The following is a 22,375-nucleotide window of genomic DNA, read 5'->3' as shown; positions in this document are numbered from 1 at the left end:
TTTTGCAGTTGTAGCTTCTTCCATCTACCTGTTACCTAAAACCAGATTTTCTGCATTGTCTATTCAAATAGTTCAGGCATTTAACTTCATCCTTGCCATAAAGATGCAGAAGCTTCATTCTCTTATAGACTCTGTCCAAGCAGATTTTTACCTTCCCCACACAGCCAGATTCTTTTTAATTTCTCCAAAAAGTGAGAAAGCTCAGATATTTGAATTGTAATATTATTCACTTTTCTGTTAGTGGAACAGGAGTAATTTGTTTCATCCAATCTTTAAAAACTATTTAGACCATGACTTTCTTTCATAAAAACATAAAATCAGTAATTTTTGGATTTCCTTTGGGGAAGCTAATTTTTCTTCATGTAATCTATTTGTAGACTATTGAGTATGTCATTCATTAATATTTTGATATGTATTTTTGGCTTTTTAACCCTATTTCCGAAAATCCTGAATTACAATTTTATCATGTGTTTATGTGTTTTAGGCCGTTCTTCCCTCTTCCCAATAGATGATGGCTTGCTGGATGATGGCCACAGTGATCAAGTTGGTGTCTTAAATTCACCCACATGTTACTCAGCTCATCAGAATGGAGAGAGGATAGAACGTTTTTCTCGGAAAGTTTTTGTTGGTGGTCTTCCTCCTGATATTGATGAAGGTGAGTTGATATTTTTAAGAGAGGAACACTGGAAATGGAGACAGTGTAGGTTATTTTTTTTTTCTTTAAGAACAGGTAAGTAGCCATCTCGAATAGTCTTAACTTTTAATTATTCAAAGGAGAACTACTCTGATAAATTGAAGGTACTTTCCTTCTTAAATTTATTGCAGTATTATACATTCCTTTATATCAAGATTTGTGGACTCCAATTAATGGCATACTTAACTCTGAGCAATATTCAACATAGAAGTTTTCTTTAATAGTATATGAGGTGGGGCGGCTAGGTGGCGCAGGGACCCTGGAGTGAGGAGGACCCGAGTTCAGTTCCGGCCTCAGACACTTAACACCCACACAAAAAAAACTAGCCATGTAACCTTGGGCAAGTTACTTAACCCCAATTGCCCTCCAAAAAGCAAAAAAAAAATAGTATATGAGGTGAATATCAGTATGAACCCAGTCTGCCCTGTGGGGGGTGGCATATCTTGATTTATTCTGATATACTATTAATTTTTCAAATTTTTTCTCTTTTGATCTCTAAGGAAGCATTTAAAGTAGACCTTATAGCATAGTTTTGCTTATAAATAAAAATAGGTCAGGTAGTTCTTTGGATATTTACTCTAGAAATAACTTAGCATATGCTGACTAGATGTTACTCTAGTTTATTACGTTTTGTAATTTGTATTATGATCCCTGTTAAAGACTTAATCATCTGAATATTAATGCCACAGAATATTTAAAAATTTAATAGATAAGTTTAAATTTATACTTAATTGATTATTCTGGTTTTAATGTGATTTATCCTGGTTATAATGTTTTTTCAGAATGATTTTTTGTAGAGGGAATCTAAGAAGTCTTAAAATACTCGTTTTCTTTATAAGCTTGTTTTTGTCTCTTATTTCAGGTTCTTACAAATATATTTTCTAGCTTACCTTGTGGAGTGTTTTATTTAAGTATTAAATTTTTTTTTAACTTTCAGTTCCAAATTTTCTTTCCCTCCACTGGAGATGGTAAGAAATAAGAAGTATTAAATCTAAAAACTGTATTAACTTATAAAAAATACAGAGTATCTTTTCGAAGGAGAGTTGGAAAAGCTGATTTCTAACTCCTATCATCTGCTTCTTTTTAGATGAAATTACTGCTAGTTTCAGACGATTTGGGCCTCTGGTAGTAGACTGGCCTCACAAAGCAGAAAGCAAGTCCTACTTCCCACCAAAAGGTAAAAATATATAATATAGTACATATGAGCTGAGAAATGTCATTCTTATTTTACCCTTTCTGATAAATGTCGGTCACTTGGTGCTTAGAATTTCTTTTCAAATGATTGTGTGTTCTTTGTGAATGCATGCACATGTGCACCATTCTTTTAGGACATCTGATAGTTATCTTTCCCCTTAGCACTTCTATTAATGAGAAGAAACCAACCAGTAAAATGGCTCATGATGACCAATTGAATCCAAGAACTTTGTGCCTGTGTACATTGGAATGTGTTTGGTGCAGTCCACATGCTTCTTGTTTTTCTTGCAGCACACTCTCTGAGACAGTTTATTTTGACCATGAAGGAGGTTTATGGAAACAACATAGTAGTGTAGTGGATTCAGTTCCCAGTTGTGATAACTAATTTCCGTGCTGACCTAGAAAAAGGCACTAACAACTTTGAGCTTTTGTTTCCTTAGTTTTTTTAACTCAGGAGTTTACTCTAAATTACTTAAGACCCCTTCTAAGTATGAAATTATATAGTTCTTATTCATTAATTTTCTGTGACTGTAAATATGACACATATCTTGCTATGTCTTCAAGAATTAAATGCTGGTTTTGCTTTATAATTCTTTGTAAGATATGAAGGCTAGAGGACATTTGTACTAGTATGTTTTTAAAAGCATAGTTTACTTGTGAAATGGGGGAAGGAGAATGAGGAAAATTTCATTGTAAACAGCAGTTTTCTAATCAGTCATTAAATATTAATTTCCATAGCAACAATAAAACAGTCTTGTTTACAAGAACCCTGAGCCAGAAGGGGTCTTGCCACCTTTCCTGTTCCACAAATGAAAAGTAGCTTGAGGGGAGAGTACTAGAGTGTGTGAGAAAAGGAAAATGCATGATCCTTTTAGAAGAGAGATTTAACAATAAATATTAGTAGATTCATAGCTCCAGTTGATTGACATTGCATGTTTGTCACTTCCATGTGCCTTCTCCCACTTTAAAAGCACCAAATCTATTTCAATCAATGTAGAACTATTTCAGGAGAAAAGTAATCCTGTCAGATAAACTTATTACTCTTTCAAATAAGTAGGGGGGAAATTGGTTTTTTGACTAGCCACTATGTTTTGTGTTTGCATATTATTTATATTGTATTCAGCCATATTTTTTCTATGTCTAGAAAGTAATTAAGTCATTTTTGAAACTTTCAGGCTAGTAAGTTACCACTTATAAATTTCAACAGATCTCTATAATCTTACTGCTGTCAGTGGACCCTCTAATGGTGCAGCTTACAACACTTCAATACTCTTTCATTCTATGCAGTGCTTGGTCATATCCTCCTATAACTTCTCCAAAAAGTATCTACCTACTTTGCTGGAGCTTAGTAAATTTTTATGAAATGTTACCGTACTACCTCCCAAAGATTCATAGAGGCCATTCTGACATTGCAGTGCTACAGAGAATTTGCTGAGTTTGATGTGATGTAGCTTCTTTTCCCTAGTTTGTATATTTTAAACATTCATTTAAAAAACTACTTATTAAGTGCTTATTATGTTCAGGGCCACTTATTTAACTTTTTAAATTAGGTACTGCATACAGATACAAAAATAAAACTTTCTTGCCCTTCAAGGGGTTTGTAGTCAAGATAAATAAGACATAAAAATGTCAGTACAGAAGTTAAAAGTTGTATTGATTAATTGCCATTTAATTGGCATATAATAAATAGGATTTTAGGGGAGGAATAGATCATTTCAAGCTGGAATGATCAGAGGTGAGATCTGGGCTAAGGATGTGTGTAAAACTCTAATGATGAACTTATGTTTCATGTTAACAGTTTGTGGTATATGCTTTGAGTCCTTTATAGAGTTGAATACTTTAATCTCTGAAACTGAGAGTAGTAGTTAACTTATACATCTTATCACAACTACAACAAAACGTCAACAAAGTGTGATGCCAGTTTTGGCAGCAAAATGTTGGGGGGATTATTGCTTTTTTGGGGGTTTTTTGGTATTTTAGTTCTAAGTAAATAATTTCTAATTGTAGAATGAAATAAACCTTCAAGGATTATCATGACAATTCCCTTCATATTGAGTAATGATTACAGTACTCTATATTTATGTGGAAATTTCATATTTAAGATCACCTGTACTTTTCAGCTGCCAAAAGTACTATTTGGTTATAAACTTCTAGTATACATTTGAAGTAGCCGCCTTGCATTTAGAGCATTTAGAGTTGTGTTCCCTGGATTCCTGATTTATGACCAAAAACTGTGTGTTCATAGAATCCTAATAAAACTGACCCCAGCCCCAGTATTCTAAGTTCATTATAGTCCTGGTCCACTGAACAGCAGGCCCACTATACCTACCTAGGCCCCCCCCTCACCCCCTCCTACTCCCCCTGCCAGTGTTCTAACTTCTTCATATGTGCCTCACTGCTCACTAGAACAACAGGTGTGTCCCTGAACTCTTCCCACAGAAACAGCAGGTGTGTCCATGTTATGGGAACCCAGCTACTGCCTCTCTTAGTCACTGCCCCCAGACCCATTCCCACAGAAACAGGTGTACACATTCTTGTACTCAACCACAGCCACATCATCCATCTAGCCCAAGACAGGACCATAATACCTAACTATCTATCTTGAACCAGACAGGACCACAATAGCTGGCCAATTGGAGGGCAGCATGACCAGAATGTTTAACCACTGAACCATAGATGGGACCCCTTATCCATTAACAAACCCCTTGCTGCCTTTTTAATATTCATGATTTCTGTTAAATAATTGCATCTTTACCCTATAAAAATCCATCTTACTTTCTCTGAACTTGCTGTTTCCTCTTGGAACTTAGCCCACTTCATAAGAGGCACCAGTTTTAATAAATGCCTGTACTTGAATTAGAGGTGGTCTGACTGAATTCTCTGAGACGGTTCCACCATAGCACATAATGAAACTGCAACAGTTTTGAGGTGGGCAGAGCCCCAACCTAAACAGTTTTTGGTGTCCCTGGGTTTAAACTACAACAGCATGACCCCAGGCATGCAGGAGGCATCAGGAGAAGATACACTTGCTCCTAATACAGATATTTGATTTAGGAGAGCTATTCAGAAACCAGGCTATCTAAATTAACAAGCATTTATTAAATACCTATGCTATGTTCTAGGAGTACAAAGACCAAAAAATAAAAAAAACCAAAAAGCCCTTCATATCAAGTATCTTACTTTCTACTTTGTGAACGTGGTAGGAAGGAGAAAACACAGCATATAAGCAGATAATAAGAATATACATCTTAAATTGAGGAGTGTTAGTAACTAAGGACATCAGGAAAAACTTCTGGTAGTAAATGGCACATGAGTTGAGCTTTGTTCAAAGATATTTTCTACTCTAAAATCCTGTTATGTATACATGCAGTTTATCTTCAAAGCTAGAGATTCTTTTTTTAAATTATTTTTTTAAAGCAATTGGGGTTAAGTAACTTGCTCAAGGTTACACAGCCAATTATTTCTGGGTGTGGTGCTAAGTATCTGAGCCCTGATTCGATCCCCAGGTCATCCCGACACTAGGGCCGGTGCTCTTACTCACTGAGCCACCTGGCCGCCCCTAAAGCTAGAGATTCTAATAGGACCATGTTAGAGGTGAGGTGTGTTCTAGGATAGTGATACAGTATGTTTAAAAGCAGAAGGGAAGATGGAACACCATATTCAGGAAGCAGAAAGTAGGTAGGTTTGACTGGAATAGAGTATATGAAGGAAAACAATGTTCAGTAAATAAGAAAGGTAAATTGGGCCAAACTAAGAAGGGTCAAGTTGACAGGGGCACAGTAAGGTTTTCTGAGCTGTGGAGTGCCATGATTAGGAAGGTGATTTTGGCAGTTGTTAGAGGATGAATTGGAGAAAAAGAAGAATCTATCCTTCACAGAGCTGCCACATTAATCTTCCTAGATTTATTGCAAATATAGACTTGTTTGATTAGTTTGGGTTGATAGTTGATTCAGAGATTGAGCATAGAATCTTCAGGGGAGCTCTCAAGGCCAGAAACACTTCCTTCAGAGTAGTATGGAAATACAAAGAGGATCTGTATTTATTAATCCTATATAACATTTCAGTATAACACATACTTTCTGGGAAGATTGTTACTTGTCCCTGAAACTTCCACAAGGAGCTGAAATGAACTAACATCCTCCAACACAGCACTTCCACCTCTTACAAAAACCTTATTTTATCTGTGGCATCCCTGATGGTACATTATTGTTGATGAGACTGATTTTGTTTTCTATCACGTGTATTTTACGCTCCTTACTTTCAATAAACAGTATTAACATTTAGAAGGAAATGGGACTGTTGTGTTTTCTCTTATTTAAAAAAAATTACGGCTTTTTCAGGTTATGCATTCCTTCTCTTCCAAGAGGAGAGCTCTGTTCAAGCACTGATTGATGCTTGTATTGAAGAAGATGGAAAGCTATATCTATGTGTTTCTAGCCCTACTATCAAGGACAAACCAGTAAGTAGATATTATGCAACCTTTACCAGATCTGCAAAATAACTTCAGATATACTGTCTACCTTTCTCACAGATTGTGAGACAATTGGTGGTCTTGATCCTTATTCAAGACTAGCAATTAGACTTGTGGACATTAGCTAATGACTAGGACTGAGATTGACTGACGACAGTCTAAATGTGCTTTATTAATAGAAAGGTTTAAAATAGTATGCACTTTTTTAAAATTAGGTTCAGATCCGTCCCTGGAATCTAAGTGATAGCGACTTTGTAATGGATGGGTCACAACCCCTTGATCCTCGAAAAACAATATTTGTTGGAGGTGTCCCCAGACCATTGAGAGCAGGTAAGTAGAAAATCACTATTGATTTATCTTTATAAATCTTGAGCATTTTAGATTAATAAATTTTCAAATAAATTAATAAAGCATAATTTAAGTTGAGCTTCTATTTATGAAATTAAGAAAATCATTAACCCAACAAATCTTTTTTTCAGGTATATCTTTTAGAAAGCTCTCTTCAGTTTGGGGGATTTACTATCTATATTTAAATAGGAGGAATTAAGACTAAAAAGATTTACCATAGAAGTAGAGAATCTGAACTTATATTTTACCTCATGCTTACTACCTATGTAACCTTGGACAAGTCCTTTAAAATTCCCTGAACTTCAACATCTTTAAAATGAAAGAGTTAGATTAGATGGCCCACAAGGTTCCTTCTGTCTCTAAATCTGTAATCCTGTTGGACTGGTAGACTATATTCAGGACTCTTAGATGTCTGGGATTTGTTCATTTGGAAAATACTGAGTATCTACTACAGGCAATAAGATAGTAATGGGCCCTGCCATCACAGAGTTAGGAGGAAAAATAAAAAAGCATGTACAAGTAGAATGTAAGGGAGCCAATAAGAAATACAAAGTCAATGGTATGTGAGTTTAAAAGGAGGGAAAATAGGAATTTGGACTTTTGAACTTTACATTTTACTTTGCATAGAATGTAGAACTGAAAAGTAAGTTCTTGAGGTTAAAAATTCTCCCTTTTTCTAGGTTCAATTCCTAGCATAATGCCTGGCACATGTACTTATTGGAGGTCCAGCCATCTCATTTTATGTATTTTACAAGATAATGTTGACTCAGAGGTAAAATTACTCACCTCAGAAGTAAGATTCAGAGCCCAGTCTCAGGTCTTGTAACTCTAAAAATAATGTTTTATTTATCTTATCAGGACTGCTTCCCTTCTGCTTATGTAGTCATGAGTTACTTTACTCTGGCTTTTTGTATATGTTTTGTATCCACTCTCGCCCCCACTACACTGTAAACTCCAAAAAAGGAGTTCTTTCTCATCCAAGCTTGGTATCTTCCCCCATCATATAGCAGGATACTCTGCACAAAGTAGGTATTTAATCAATATATGTTAATATTGGGTTTAAATAAATTGTTGCAAGATATCCTAACAACATCATTTAATGCAAATTTTGTGATTATTTGGAATTGTGGAAAGAACCAATATAGGTGTATTTCAAAATATTTAGCCAAGGAAGAATTTTTGTTTTTGTTTTTTCCCACTATAACCTAGACATGACTAACTTTCTGGAACTCAGATTAAATCCAGAATTTAGAACATTCTTTAGAAATTTCCCCAACTTGTAGTGCTAGGGAATAAAGTATTTTGTGGTGTATTTTGCCAGAAGTTCCATTTTTACCTTCCATTCATTGATCTTTCAATAACCCCTGGATGTTATAAGTTTCAGACAGATGTGCTGCATACCAGCAAGCTCCTCAGAAGGTACCTACACAAGTAATTGGCATATTTTTTTTTAAAAAGAATTATGTCAGATATTTTTAAATGATGTTTGTACTTTTGAGTTGTAGATGCTCTAATAGTTAATAAAATTGAATTGTGGCATTTTTACATGTTAATCTAAAGAAGCTTTGTAAATGAGAATCCTGGATCATTATAGATTAACACATATCACATCAGAATTCAGTTAAAAACATAATACTACCTTTATACTACTTTCTTTTGGTCAGTATCTAAATTTTTTTTTGTTTTATTTTATCTTAGTTATTGAACCAGTGCTTCTAGGTAGGGGTATAGCCACTACCAAAGGAATCACATCCTTTCTCTTTATTATTCTCTGTTTTTTTTCCATGAATCCTTCTTAGAAGATCTATCAATGAACTGGAGGACATCTCTCATTCTTTTAATATCTCAGGGATACCAGTGTATCAAACTTTATCTCTCATTTTTTTGTGTGGCCACCCCCCTTCCACATCCAGAATCATACATGTCCTTGATAACATATTAAGCTACTCTTAGTGCAACTCATAATTGGCAATATGCTTCAGACTGTTCAAAGCCCCTTTGTCTTTCTGTTGTCCTTTGTTGTTGAAAATTTTTATTCTTGCAAGTCATTTATGTAACATGATTTTCCTGCTTCTACTCTCCTTGCCTCAGATCTCTCTCCACTTAAATCCATCTTACAAACAGCTACCTAAGTAATTTAGTTAAAGTACAAGTCTGACTACATAATTTCTCTAATCATTAAATTCCAAGGGCTCCTTAATAACTCTAGAATAAAAAAATAAAATTCTCTCTTTGGTATGAAATGGCTTTCACAACTCAAACTTAATTACACATAATATTCCCTTTCATGCAAATTACATTTCAACCAGACTGGCCTACTTTGTTGTTCTTTATCTCCTTCTCTGATCCCTTATATTGACTCTTCCCCATGCCTGATTTGCACTCCCCTGTCACTTCCATCTCTTAGAATCCTGAGCTCAGCTAAAGTACCACCGTTCTTCATGAAGCCTTTCCTGATTCCTCCAGATGCTTGTCCCTTACCTCCAGATAATCTTGTTTCCATTTTGTATATGCTTATATGCATTCATCTTGTCTTCTCCAGCTTGATTGTAAGCTTCTTGAGGACAGGGACTATTTAACTTTTGTCATTCTATCCCCAGCACTTAGCATCATGTTTTTTGTATAGTGAGTGTTTAGTAACTGTTTGTTGATTGATTCTCAGCCACATAATAATTAGTGGGAAACTAGTGAGTGCAGTTAAACATGCGGGCTTTTGTGTGGCCCAGAATGGTTTGAAATCATTGTGACTACTGCAAAGTTTCCAAAAGTCTTCTTCCTCCTCTAATCTGAATCCAACCTTCTGTTGTCCCTGTCTAATATACTAATAAAATAATTCAGCCTGCCCATCTGGCTGTATTTCTAGAAAATGAATATGAAAAGAAAAAAAATCATCCATGTTCTTTATCCTGTCATATATGCTTACATCATTTTCTTTTGTATTTCACTGAGGGAATTTGTGCCATTTCAGGAATCAATTCAGTTAGTACAGTGCTATTTACAAACAAATCATTTGAAGAACCTTGCTGTCTATATAGATTTCTTGTGTCATTCTGACTTTGTGAGCATCTTCCATGATATTGGTGAATAACTTAAGTGAACAGGTCTTCTTGTTTCACACATTTCTTGTCAATATTTAGTAAATCGTTTATCTCTAAAGTTGAATCTGTCATAATCTTGTAAGGAGTGCTGCATTGGCTCTTCTGTGTCTCAAATACTACTATAAAATCAAAAATAAACAGTCTCTTTGCCTTTCAGACTCTTGACAGTTTGGTATAAATGGTACAGAATATATACACAGATATACATACACTAATATCCATGATCATAGAAGGGGAGGTGGCAGCCACCTCTAGGTCACCATGTGAACTCTTACCTCCATATTTGTGATAACATAGCAAAGTGACAGTACAGCTAAGGAAAAACTGGTCAGTTTTCCTAATGTGATGGCATATATGTTGTTGCAGCCTCCTATATGCCTAACAGCAAAGGGAGTACTACTTCTCAGTAAACCTTTTTTCTTTGTACTGATCTTCATTCCATGATCTTTCTACAAACATTTTATTGTTAATCCAAAATCAGTAGTGACTTGCAAATTGTTGTTTCTGTATTAGCGGTCATATTGGGAGAGGTCACACGACCAAGAAAATGCATAGTTTTGTGGGTCATTGGGTGTCTTTTAGGCAACAACTTATGAGGATCTTAGGTTTTAGTGCTGATTATGTCCTCCTGATTTTCAGGCAGAAATGCATAGCAGTTAAAATATGTTGTTATTATATCAACATATAGTGGATCTTTGAAAAGCACCATCAGTAATTTGCTTTTTGTCACTAAAGCATTATAGGTTATATACAGTTTTCTCTACTGAATTTTGAATCCTCATTTAAGGCATACCATTTCTTAAATTATCCACTGAATAGTAAGTAATGAATAAAAAGAAATCATTGAATCTTTTTAGGATCCCCTTTAGTCATAATAAATATAGTTGCTATATCTTATGGTCTTACAAATTGATTTTAGACAATTAATCTTTAGTAGAATTTCCTACATACCAACTTAGGTATCCTAACCTGGTGATTAATTTTTTGACTCCAGCAGTTCACATAGATGATCAATAAAATATGAAAAATTTGCAGTTCTAGTAGGGAGTATGCAGTCAGTAAACACCGAGTCCCTTCTGTGTTGCTAAGCACTAGGGATACAAATAAAGGCAAAAAATAGTCCTTGACCTTAAGGAGCTTTATAGTTTAATGCAAATAAATACATAGAAAGGTAACATAGAGGATAAATTGGAGATAATCTCAGAGGGAAGACACTTCAGTTTTCCCACAAATGAAATCGCATAGGCATAGGAATTTTAAGTATGAAAAGAGAACTTCACTTAGACTTCAGTTGAATTACATGCCAGCTCTGGGTAAATCTTTCAATCTTTCTGAGCTACCGTGTCACCATTTTCTCATCTGTAAAGCAGAAATAATAATATTCTACTTACATCTTATGGTTATGAAAAAAATGCTTTGTAAACCATAAAGCATTATGGAAATGTGTCCATTTTTAATGAATAGTTAGATTTGTTATTTTCATGATGTTATTAACATCTATTTTAACCAATAACCTTTCCTAAACCCTTTTTACAAATTTCCTATTGCAGTGGAACTCGCGATGATAATGGACCGGCTCTATGGTGGAGTTTGTTATGCAGGAATTGATACAGATCCAGAGCTGAAGTACCCAAAAGGTGCCGGGCGTGTTGCTTTTTCCAATCAGCAGAGCTATATTGCTGCCATTAGTGCTCGGTTTGTTCAACTTCAACATGGCGATATTGACAAACGAGTAAGTTGTGCATTATAGATGTGCTAAACTTTACATATTGTAAAATGTATCAGAAGTACACCTGTAAGAATTCAGTGTGATAGGATCACACTTTTGAGTGTTAAGACATATCCTCTTTTATCTCAGGAGTTAATGGCAAAATATTTCTGAATGTACATACAAGACTTCAGAATCCTTTCACATTTTAAAAACTTTTAACCTTTAACTTAGGATAGTCAGAATAACAGTAATCATTAATGATATTTAATAGAAAATTAGATTTTCTTATTATAGCTTGTATGTACTTCATTTCATTTAGTCATAGAATACCATTTATCCTTTCTGGTAGTAAATAGCCATTTCATTTGTTCACATCTTTATTAGCAATATATAAAGTAGATATTTTTCCTAATAATAGCTGCTTAAATACTTGTAATGGTTTCTATCATACAAACTAAATTACTAAAAATTTAAAGGTATGTTTAGATTTTATGAGGATTTTGTATGTCATGCCTGAAATCACTCCTTTGGAAATTCTAATGCAGATTAATGTGCAAAGCAAGGAAAATAAAAATAATATTTATTAACTATTCTTCTATTTTATAAATCTTTTCTAAATGCAAATAGAGGTAAGTAATGGGCTATGTTAGGTGATTCCTAAGATTCTCTTCAACTCTGTGCTTATATGTAGTTGTGATTAAGGTTCTGCTTAGGTTCATTCAGGAGTAACCCTCCTAGATTGTGAACTCCCTCGCAGAGGAAAGGAGAAAAGTCTGTTTATTTCACCTTTGTTGTCTCCCAGTACTTTACTAGATGCTTTTTAATGCTTATTAAACTAATTAGTAATTGAAAATGCCTTTGTATTTCATAATCATGGCAAGGTCAGCCAACTTTTCCATATGCTGCCACTTCTGAACAAGTTATAAGATCTTTTTAAAAAAAAATGTTGAGGACAGTATAAACCAAATCACAGGTCCCAGAATTTAATTCCAGATTTTGTAACAGTTAAAATTTGCACATGCATTCAATGAAGAAAATTGCTTTTACTTGTTTGTTTGACTGATATAATCTATACTATCTTTAGTCCTTTTTCTTTTCTCAGATTAATGATTTACACATAAAATTCTTAAAAAGTAAACAGTTCATTCTTTATGCTAAATAAGTGAGACTGTATTAACATTATTAATATAACTGTATTAACATATAACATAAGCTAAGGACATTACATTTTCCAAGGTACAGAATGCTTGCTTCCTTCAGTGTACTGTCATTACCTTTAATAAAAGCTGATGTTTGAGCTAATCCCCTTTATGCACACACACTTGTCATAGCAGACTTAACATATTAAAATTCTTTGATAAAACTTGAGTTGATGACAAGACGATTTGCCACAAAGACTACCTTCCCAGATGGTACCTGTTAGCAGTTGGACTGATCTTTCCAGATGAAATTTCAAGTTGTATTTCAACTCTATACTATAGATCTCTGATGGTATCCTATTTGGAGAGGCTATTTATTGTATCTGCTGGAGACCTTTTAAAGCATCTAATCCCTCTGAATGTAGAAGGTGTGGATCCTAGTATTTCTTGTACTGTAAAGGCTTTGAAAGGTTGTTCCTGGAGAGAAGAAAGGGAGGGGTCGCCATTTTTAAGCTACTTTGTAAGGATTAACTATTGATAGCAATTGGGACATATATCCATATTTATTAACTGAGTCCTTACATATAAGATTAGTATTTTCCTAGGTTTTGAAATCAGGGTGGGGAGTAAGTATAGGAAATACATAAGCAAAGTGAATACAAACCCAGAACACTCATAAATGAAAATAAATCCATTATTTGTAATTCCAACTATGTATATGACTGTTTAAAATCTTTATTATTTTCTGTGTGATACAGTTAACTAGCATATCCATATTGACTTTTCCTCTATGACTCACTTTCATGGTCTGTACAGTCAGAATTTGGACTTTAAAATGCTTAAATGTTTTCTATTATTAAATTCTGTTTGGTTTTATTTAACTTTTCATTGTAATCATGAAAAACAAAAATTTTATACTATAAAACTAATTGATTTATGTAAGGAAAATTAAAAATTCATTAAAATTGCATTTTTTACTGCTTAAAGTGTGTTAAGACATGAAAAAATAACTGGGTAACCCATAGTAAATGGTCTCTGCAGTATGCAGTTTTTTTAAATCAAGAGATCATAGATCTAGAATTGGAAGAGGCTTCTGAGGCTGCCGACCACTTGATTTAGAAATGAGAAAGCTAAGCCCTGGATTGGTTTCGTTAAGGGTCACATGGGAGAGGGAAGGAGGATTTCATCCAGATTCTCTTGCTCCAGAGTGCAGCCTTTCTGGAAAGGGTTGCTTTAAGCCCTGTTTCTCTTTATTTTCCAAGGTGCATGTTTTCTACGAAGCCAAAGGTTACATTAGTTCTTGGCATGAGGACCTCAGCATTGCAGAGAGACAGTATTAAGATACCTACTCTGTACATCCAACTTTATACTTGACACTACAGAATAGATAATACAGAGTCAAGTTAAATTTTAATCTGTATCCAATAATTCAGTTCAAAATTTATTAACCCCTAGTGGTTAATGAAGTACTAGATTTGTAGTGGGGATCAAGGTTCAAATTCCTCTTGGGTATTTATTAGTTGTGTGACCTTGGACATGTCAGTTCACCTCTCTAAGTCTCAGGTTTCTCACCTGAATAATGAAGAGCTGATATCACATCTAGTTAAACCTGCACCTGACAAGTAGCCATATAGTTTCTATGTGAAGACCTATGAAGGCAATGTAATATGCTATAGAAAAAAGGCCTTGAACTTGGGAGTCAGGGGATCCTGGGTTTGAATATTGAGTGTGTTAATTTGAGCAAATTACTTAACCTTTCTGGGCCTTAGGTTCCTCATACTTCAACTCCATAATAGGAGCTTTACTACATGACCTCATGTCCCTTACAGCTCTCGATCCTGAGACATCTCCCCCCACTTACTCCCAGCCTTCCCACCCTTCAAAGCAATACATTCTACTTTTTGGACAGCATTAATTGATAGGAAAAATTTCCTTACTTTGAGCCAAAATCTGCCGTTCAGCAACTTCCTATTGCTTTTAGCTTTGTCCCCTTTAACAAATCAACCCTCTTTTACTTGACAAAACCTTTAGATAATTAAAGAACAGTTATGTCTACCTTTTCATTTCTAGACATACAGTGTTCTGGGTTTCTTAATTCTGTCAGCTGTTTATCATATGGCATGTTTCTTATCTCTTTAACTGGAATACCTACCCAGATATACTCCAGTCTTTCTTTCCTAAAATGTGGCACTCAGAACTGGTTATAGCATACTGGATATGATCTTTTCAGATCAGAGTATAGTGATACTGTTTTCTCCCTTCTTTTAGATATTATTTGTTACTTTTTCCATTCTGTGGCATCTTTATGATTGCATTAGTTTGTTGGAATTTGGGGGTTTGGGGGGACAAGGGTATGCTCCAGAATCATGCTGTTGATTTTTTTTGACCTTTTAATCAACTAAAGGCCCCAAATCTTTTTTCATACCAGCCAGTACAAGCTTTCCTTATCATTGTCTGATTTTCTTTTTTAACACAAAGATTTTTTGACCATCTTAGATTCAGGTCGTTGTTATTTGAATTCAAACTGTCATCCAACACATTAGCTGTCTCTCCTAATTTTGTCATGTGCTAATTTTATAAGCATTCCAACTTTGCCTCCATTTTCCAAGTCACTGATAAAAATGTTTGACAATATAGAGCTAAGGGATCATCTGAGGCATTCCACTGGAGTAAAGTTAATTCTAAAGCCACCTAATTGCCCTGTGATCTATCTCATAATAAACATTTAGAATCTGTCTCATAGAATAAAAAAGGTACAGAAAGCAGTATGGAGTAGTAGATAGCCATCCTTGGAATCAGGAAGATCTGGGTTTAAATTCTCTTAACACATACTAGCTGTGCGACCTTCGGTATGTTAGTTAGCCTCTCTGTTCCCAAAGGCAGATCCTTAAATCTGTAAGTTGCAGAGCAGTTGCTGATCTGCATTTGTTGAGAGAGAATCCTCACTAGTAGTTCTTAAACCAACAGATTTGTACAAGAAAATGAAGATATATCCAATCTTATCCACAAGAATAGAAAAGACTTGTCAAACATTTTGCCAAAATGGAAACAAACTATGTCCATATCATCATCCCCTGACCTACCAATCCAGCAACCCTTTCCAAAAAGAAAATTAGGTTAGTCTATTATGCCCTGTTCTTGATGAAGTCAATCTGCTTTTAGTCATCATTGCTTCTTTTTAAATGCTGATAAATAATTCCTTTAAAATTTTGTTGTCAAATTTTGCACACAAGCTCAGCAGCCTATAATTTGCAAATTTCTTGTTCTGTCTCTTTGACTATCCTGACCTTCAGTTCACTGCTAACCATTTTAGTTCTGTACTTTGAAATTTATTGGAAGATCATTTTCCTTGACAGAAAATACAGAAGCAAAATAAGAATTCTTCTCTTTATTCATGAAAATTAAAGCACTTGGCTCAAAGATAGTGAGGGACTCAGGAGTCACAATCAGCTCATTCTTTTAGTTCCCTGGGATCTTATTGATACAGATGTAGTGACTTGAACTTTCTGAGGTCAGGGAGATGTCTTTTATCTCCTCACTTACCCTCCCTTTCACCTCACTGTTAACCATTTTAGTTCTATCATCTCCAGGCTGACAGTCATTCTCCTTGACAGACAAAAGAAAAGAAAAACAAGTAAAAAGTGAAGTTTTTTTCCCCATTCTGTTGTATTTATTATCCCACCCTGAGCACCATGTGTTCTGTTACTCCTTTGATTTCCTTCACCCTCCCAACATAACTAAAAATAAAAAATCCCTTTTTGTTTTCTTTAGAATTTATTATCCTAAGTCACGGCTTCAGCGATTCTGAAAATCTTGTCTACTTTCCATACATTTAAAAAAAAATCTAAATTAAACAATGAGTTTTCACCTATATGAGTCTCAAATATACATATATATGTATATGTTATGTAATATATATATATATTACATTCATTTGAATTATTTGTGTTTATTGAGAATTTCATTCTTGAGAAATTTAAGTTGCAAGAGAGGGACAGGAACTGTGATTTCATTGGTATAGGGCACTTTCTCTCCAACAGTGCAAGTTGGCACCTTCTCTGCAACTTATCATCTTGGGAGAGAGTTGCAGAAAATACTTCACAACAGGGACTGAGTAACTTACCCAGGATGACCTAGTATGTGGCAGAGATAAAACTTGAAGCTATATCCTCCTGACTCTGAGCTCAGAGGCCAGCTCAGTCTCTACTACCCCCAAATGACTCAGAAAATGGAATTTATTGTTAAGAAAAGTCAATTTGTCAGTTATATTCTGGCTTTTAAAGAATTTAGTGTTCTTTTTTATTTCTATGAATAGATATGTATGCAGATGCTTATTTAGTATGGCTGCTCCCTCCACTGGTAGGATTCCAGCCTCCTAATGTCTTAATTGATAATAGTTCTCTTAAACAGCAATCACCAAAACAGTTCTTTACCTGGTGGCCAGCTTTCTGGTTACTTGTATCTTTGGAGTTTAGCTGTCCTATCAATTAGAAAACAGAAAAATTTTTCAGAATCAGGCTCAAATAGCCTTCAAGAACTCAGTCACATCTGTGTCGTGATAAGGCATCAGAGAAGGTTTTTTGTGTTGGGAAGGAATGATTGAAAGTTAGTGGCTATAGAATTGAGAGCCAACTGTATTTTAATTTCCATAATTATGTAGATTTTTCTCAACAGTCTTTATGTTAGAAAAGATCCTTTTTTTTGCCATTTTCATTTGTGAAAAGGAAAATATGCCCTTTTTTGATGGAATGTACATAATTCTTAATGTTTCTGAATACTCTTTGAAGAGGAAAAAAATATCAATACAAAAATTACATAGAAAGAAATAGCCTTTCCACAGTTGTTGAAAGTGAAAAGGAAATAAAAAATGTAATGATCATCAAAGTATATCCTTATTTGATATATATATTTGTGAAGCTGATTTTTATTTTTTAGCCAAGTGTAAGACATTATATTTATCTTTATTATATTTCAACTGATTGATTAGGTACCCCTCCCTTGAGAGTAAGAGGATAGAATCCTAAATCTTACATAAAGCATGCTGACTATCTTGCTTTCCATTCTCCTCCTACTATTTACATGCCTGCGCTCTACCCCATATCAGAACACCCCACCTTCCCCCACCAAAAAAATAATCTCTAGTTCTTGTATTTGCAGACTTTGTGAGGATACCAACTATGCCTCTATTCAAGTTGAAACAGAGCCAAGAACAAAGTGTTGATTGAACTCAGTGGAGTCCAGTCATTAAATCATTCTGAAATCACCCAGTTCTATCTGTCTAGCCTTGCCCACTATCAATAATGAATTTTTTCATATACTCTGCTCAAATTTAGGTAAACTATGTCTATAGCATTCTCTGATCCAGCAGTCTTGACAGAAAAAGAAAATAAGGTTATTAGCCTGGTATAACTTAAGAAGAAATCAGTCTATTAGTGATTGCCACTTTTCTTTCTAAATGCTCATAAAGTATTCCTTAAAATAAAACATTGTAGAATTTGTGCCTTATTAGAGCATCAAGATCATTAGTCTATAGTTTACAGACTTCTCCTAGTTTAGAAATTCGAAAATTAGGATGATATATGCCTCTCTCTAGTTCACTGACACCTCTCCAATTCTTCAGATGTTCAGCTCAGCAATTGGATGTATCGATGTTTTAAAATCACTAGGGATTCTGCAGGCCCACAAAAATTTCAGAATGTTAGAACCAGAAGGGACCATATAGGTGGATCTAATGCAACCCCACTCAGATCAGGGAGAGGGGCTTGCCTAAGATCACACAGAAAGTAAGTGGTATTTCAGAATGGTTCTAAGTGTTGTGAGGGTGATAAAATTAACAGCCTAGGTTTTGACATAAGCCAGCTTTTCTATCAGTCTTATTCTTTTCATTACACCATGCTATCCCTACTTTGTTTAGTAATAACAATGATAACTCGTGAATTTAATATTTCTACACTTTACAAAGTTTATAAAAATGAAACCAAATGCTTGAGATATATGCTCACACAGAGTCCAACACATATATTTAATATAGTATAAATTTATACTATATGTAATTTGAAATTATTTAAAAGCAGATTATGTCAGATCCTTTAAACTTTCGACATTGGGGGCCAAAAGCCCCAGAACAGCATGGCCACTACTTTGGCGTTTTTGTTTCTCATCAACTAGAAAAATAGGGATTGAGAAACTATGCTTTGTCTAGCAGTAGTTTATTTTAAACAGAGAAACTTACTTTCTTCCATTCATTTCTCATTCTAGAAGCAGCAGTTATGGTATAGTGGGAAAAGCACATTAATTGCTTTAATTCTTGACTGATTTGATCTCCTTGTTGTTCAGGGGACTCTCAAAAGTCTTCTCCAGCACCATAATTCAAGGATGTTGGTTCTGTGGCACATGAGCTTTCCGTATAGTCTAGCTCTCACAGCCATAGCCACCAATTACTTCTGGAAAAAAAACAAACTTTGACCATACAGACCATTGTTGGCAAGGTGATGTTTCTGCTTTTTAGTATACTGTCCAGATTTGCAATAGCTTTCCTTCCAGGGAGCAAACGTTATTTAATTTTATGACTGCTATTGCCATCTGCAGTGAGCCCAAGAAGATAAAATCTGATGCTGCTTCTACTTCTTCTCCCTCTATTTGCCAGGAAGTGATGGGACCAGTTGCCAAGATCTTAGTATGGTGTGTTGTTTTTGGTTTTTTTTTTTAATGTTAAACTTCACACCTGTTTTCCCATGCTCGTCTTTCACCTTTAGCAAAAGGCTTCTTAATTCTTCACTTTCTGCCATCAGAATGATATCATCTGTGTATCTGAGACTCACTGTTTCTCCTGGCAACCTTATTTCTGGCATTTGATTCATCCAGCCTGGCATTTCACATGATATACTCTGCATATAAGTTAAATATATAATAAGGTGATGATATACAGCCTTGGAATACTCCTTTTTCAATCTTAAACCAGTTATTCCATGTTCTATTCTATCTCTTGCTTCTTGACCAGCATACAGATGCTTCAGGAGACAAGTAAGATGATCTGGTACTCCCATGTCTTTGGGGACTTGCCACATTTTGTTCTGATCTACATACTCAAAGGCTTTAGTGTAGTCAGTGAAGTAGAATTTCCTTGTTTTCTCTATAATCCAGTGAGTGTTGGCAATTTGGTCTCTAGTTCCTCTGCCTCTTCGAAAACCAGCTTGTTCTTCTGGTAATTCTTGGTTCACATATTTGCTGAAACCTAGCTTTTAGAATCTTTAAGCATAACCTTGTTGAGACAGATGCTCTGGTCTTACATATGAATTTTACCTATTACTGTGTGAATGACTCTAAGTGTCATGTAAGTCATGACACTCCTAAGTGTCATATAACCTCTCCAGGCCTCAGGTCCCTTATCAAATAAGGGGCCTAGACTGAATGACCACTTGGGTTCTTTCCAACTCAAATATATTATCTTAACCAAAAAAGTATGAGATCTTGAGAGGACCAAACTCTGCTCAGGTACAGAGCACAAGTTGGACAATCCATTCTGAAGTTTTAGTGCAAAAGCAAAGGTCCAAATGGAGGCTTTTCCAACTCCTTCCATATAGGGTCTCCCTAGTTTGATGCCCATTATTTTGTTTTAAATGTTGAGATTTTTCAGAGCACCAGGCATACCGTATGATAGGGTTACATATGATTTGTATCTCTAGCCTCCTTAAGCACCTCCAGATGATTCTCATTGATCATCTGATGGGTATAGAGTAAATTAATTTTAAAAGTTTCAGGGTAGATATTAGGCAAACAAGCCAGATCCAAAATGTAATTTACTTTGTCTCTATTACTGCCGTTGTGTAATTTTAAAGTTTTCTAAATGTTTTCACTGCAGTTAATGTAGTTATCCACTGACTAGCACATGTATCTTAATAAAATTATAATTAGACTTCTAATGTCACCATATCTACCTGTTGTGTGTGTGTGTGTACTCACATATACACCACTTAGGTACAAGGATGATTAGTGTTTTTCCAAGTACTTTAAGAAAAACAGAAAAAATGATGGTACCCATAGAGTAGAAAAGCACTGGTACTGGTCTGAGAGTCTCCAGATACCTGAGTTTTAGTTCTAGTTCTGACACTTAATAACTCTGTGGACTTTCACAGAATCTTGCAGGTAAAAAAGAAATCTTATCTGTAAAATGGTAACAGCATTTTGTAAACAACTATCTCACAGCATGGTTGTGGGGAAAGCTCTTTTATATTTATCGATGTGAGGATGCAGGACTAATTTTAGTCCTCAAAAGCTATTTTGTTGATTTTATAAATATTCATCAAAAGCCTACTATGTGCTGGTACTGAGGGAAGATCAAAAGATAAAATATGATGTAGCCACTGCCCTGGAAAAGCTTACAGTCTAGTAGAGGAAAATTACCATTGGAAATACTGACTTTCTTCCTTTCCAGTTTTTCTCTTTCTCCAAAAGAATCCTAGACAAGTGCTGAAAGCATTTACAAGGTGGTTTTGTTTTTCCTTTTAAAGATTTTTTCCTCTTTTTCCATCTGTAGGTGGAGGTAAAGCCATATGTGTTGGATGACCAGATGTGTGATGAATGCCAGGGCGCACGCTGTGGTGGAAAGTTCGCCCCTTTCTTTTGTGCCAATGTCACTTGCCTGCAGTATTATTGTGAGTTTTGCTGGGCGAACATCCACTCTCGTGCAGGACGTGAATTCCATAAGCCATTGGTCAAGGAAGGCGCTGACCGCCCACGTCAGATCCACTTCCGCTGGAACTAAGTATAGTGAACCAGCGTCTGTTTAAGGAAAGATGGGTGCATGTGGCTTCCTGTGTTTGAAGATACTGACGTGCAGAAGAAATAAGTGCATTCTTCTGCTTTTCACCCCAGCTATCAATACATGCATCTTTATCAGCAGCCAAAACACTACAAGCCTCTTGTTTTTCACCAAAACCCTACATCTCAGGCTTACTAATTTTTGTGATATTTTCATGTTAAAATAAAATGTTTTTTTGTATTTTCTCCAAGTTATTTTTATATGTAAAGTTAGAACTAGATATGAGAATGTTTTTTGCATAGGGGCACACAGTCTGCTGCTATATTTAGTGGGTGAAGCGTGCACTTATTTCTAAACATGGGTTTTTAACTTCAAGATCTGCCCCAGTAATTTACCAAAGGTAGCAAAATAATAGTGAAGATGGAATATGTCTGCTACAAAAAGCTTATTTTTATTGTTGCTATTTTCAGTGTATACATAAACTAAAAAAATTAGGGTTGATTTTTGCTCTCCATTTTGACTTGCAAGAAATAATACCTCAAGATAATCTGATTTATTAGCTATTTTTAAACATTTTTAATCACAAGCTGTATTAGCTTTGCTGCTATATAGGTGTTATGTGTAATGCCACCTATTAATACGGGATTGAAAACGTTTAAGACATACTGCATTGCAGATGAAATGCAGGCAGCACAATATGGCCTAAACTGCCATAGTTTTAGAATGTGAAGAAAAATTGCATGTTTACTTACCTGTATACACCATATGCATGCACTAGAATTATTTACTAACCAGAGGTGAGTTATTGCAAATGTTCAGGAATTAAAAAGCTCTCTTGAATCTAGGTAGCATGAGCAAATTATAAAATTTGTTCCAAAAAAAAAAAGTAAACAACAAACTTGCATGCATTATTGTGACTCAAGTTTTTTAAAATGTCCTAAATGTGTACAATATGCAAA

The 22,375-nt window shown here is 35.0% G+C and overlaps 1 protein-coding gene across 12 annotated transcripts in view; it reads left to right on the top strand.

Annotated features, from left to right (window-relative positions):
• The window catches only part of CPEB2 (cytoplasmic polyadenylation element binding protein 2), a 79,251-nt gene that overhangs the window by 54,054 nt on the left and 2,822 nt on the right, over positions 1 to 22,375 (top strand). For all 12 annotated transcript variants that reach the window (XM_069069588.1, XM_069069573.1, XM_069069557.1 and 9 more), the window contains 6 exons: positions 485 to 655; positions 1,782 to 1,871; positions 6,229 to 6,347; positions 6,575 to 6,689; positions 11,356 to 11,537; positions 21,192 to 22,375. The exon at positions 21,192 to 22,375 is cut by the window's right edge and continues 2,822 nt beyond it. In XM_069069588.1, the coding sequence (XP_068925689.1) occupies positions 485 to 655; positions 1,782 to 1,871; positions 6,229 to 6,347; positions 6,575 to 6,689; positions 11,356 to 11,537; positions 21,192 to 21,419 (905 nt within the window). In that variant the 3' untranslated portion in view covers positions 21,420 to 22,375. The remainder of the gene's footprint in view (positions 1 to 484; positions 656 to 1,781; positions 1,872 to 6,228; positions 6,348 to 6,574; positions 6,690 to 11,355; positions 11,538 to 21,191) is intronic.

This window comes from Petaurus breviceps, unplaced genomic scaffold (assembly GCF_028583685.1).
Source record: "Petaurus breviceps papuanus isolate PSGF00001 unplaced genomic scaffold, PetGlider_PUasm1.0 140, whole genome shotgun sequence".
Taxonomy (NCBI): Eukaryota; Metazoa; Chordata; class Mammalia; order Diprotodontia; family Petauridae; genus Petaurus; species Petaurus breviceps.
The sequence above is the reverse complement of the archived record's forward strand: the minus strand, read 5'-3'. Positions and strand labels throughout refer to the sequence as shown.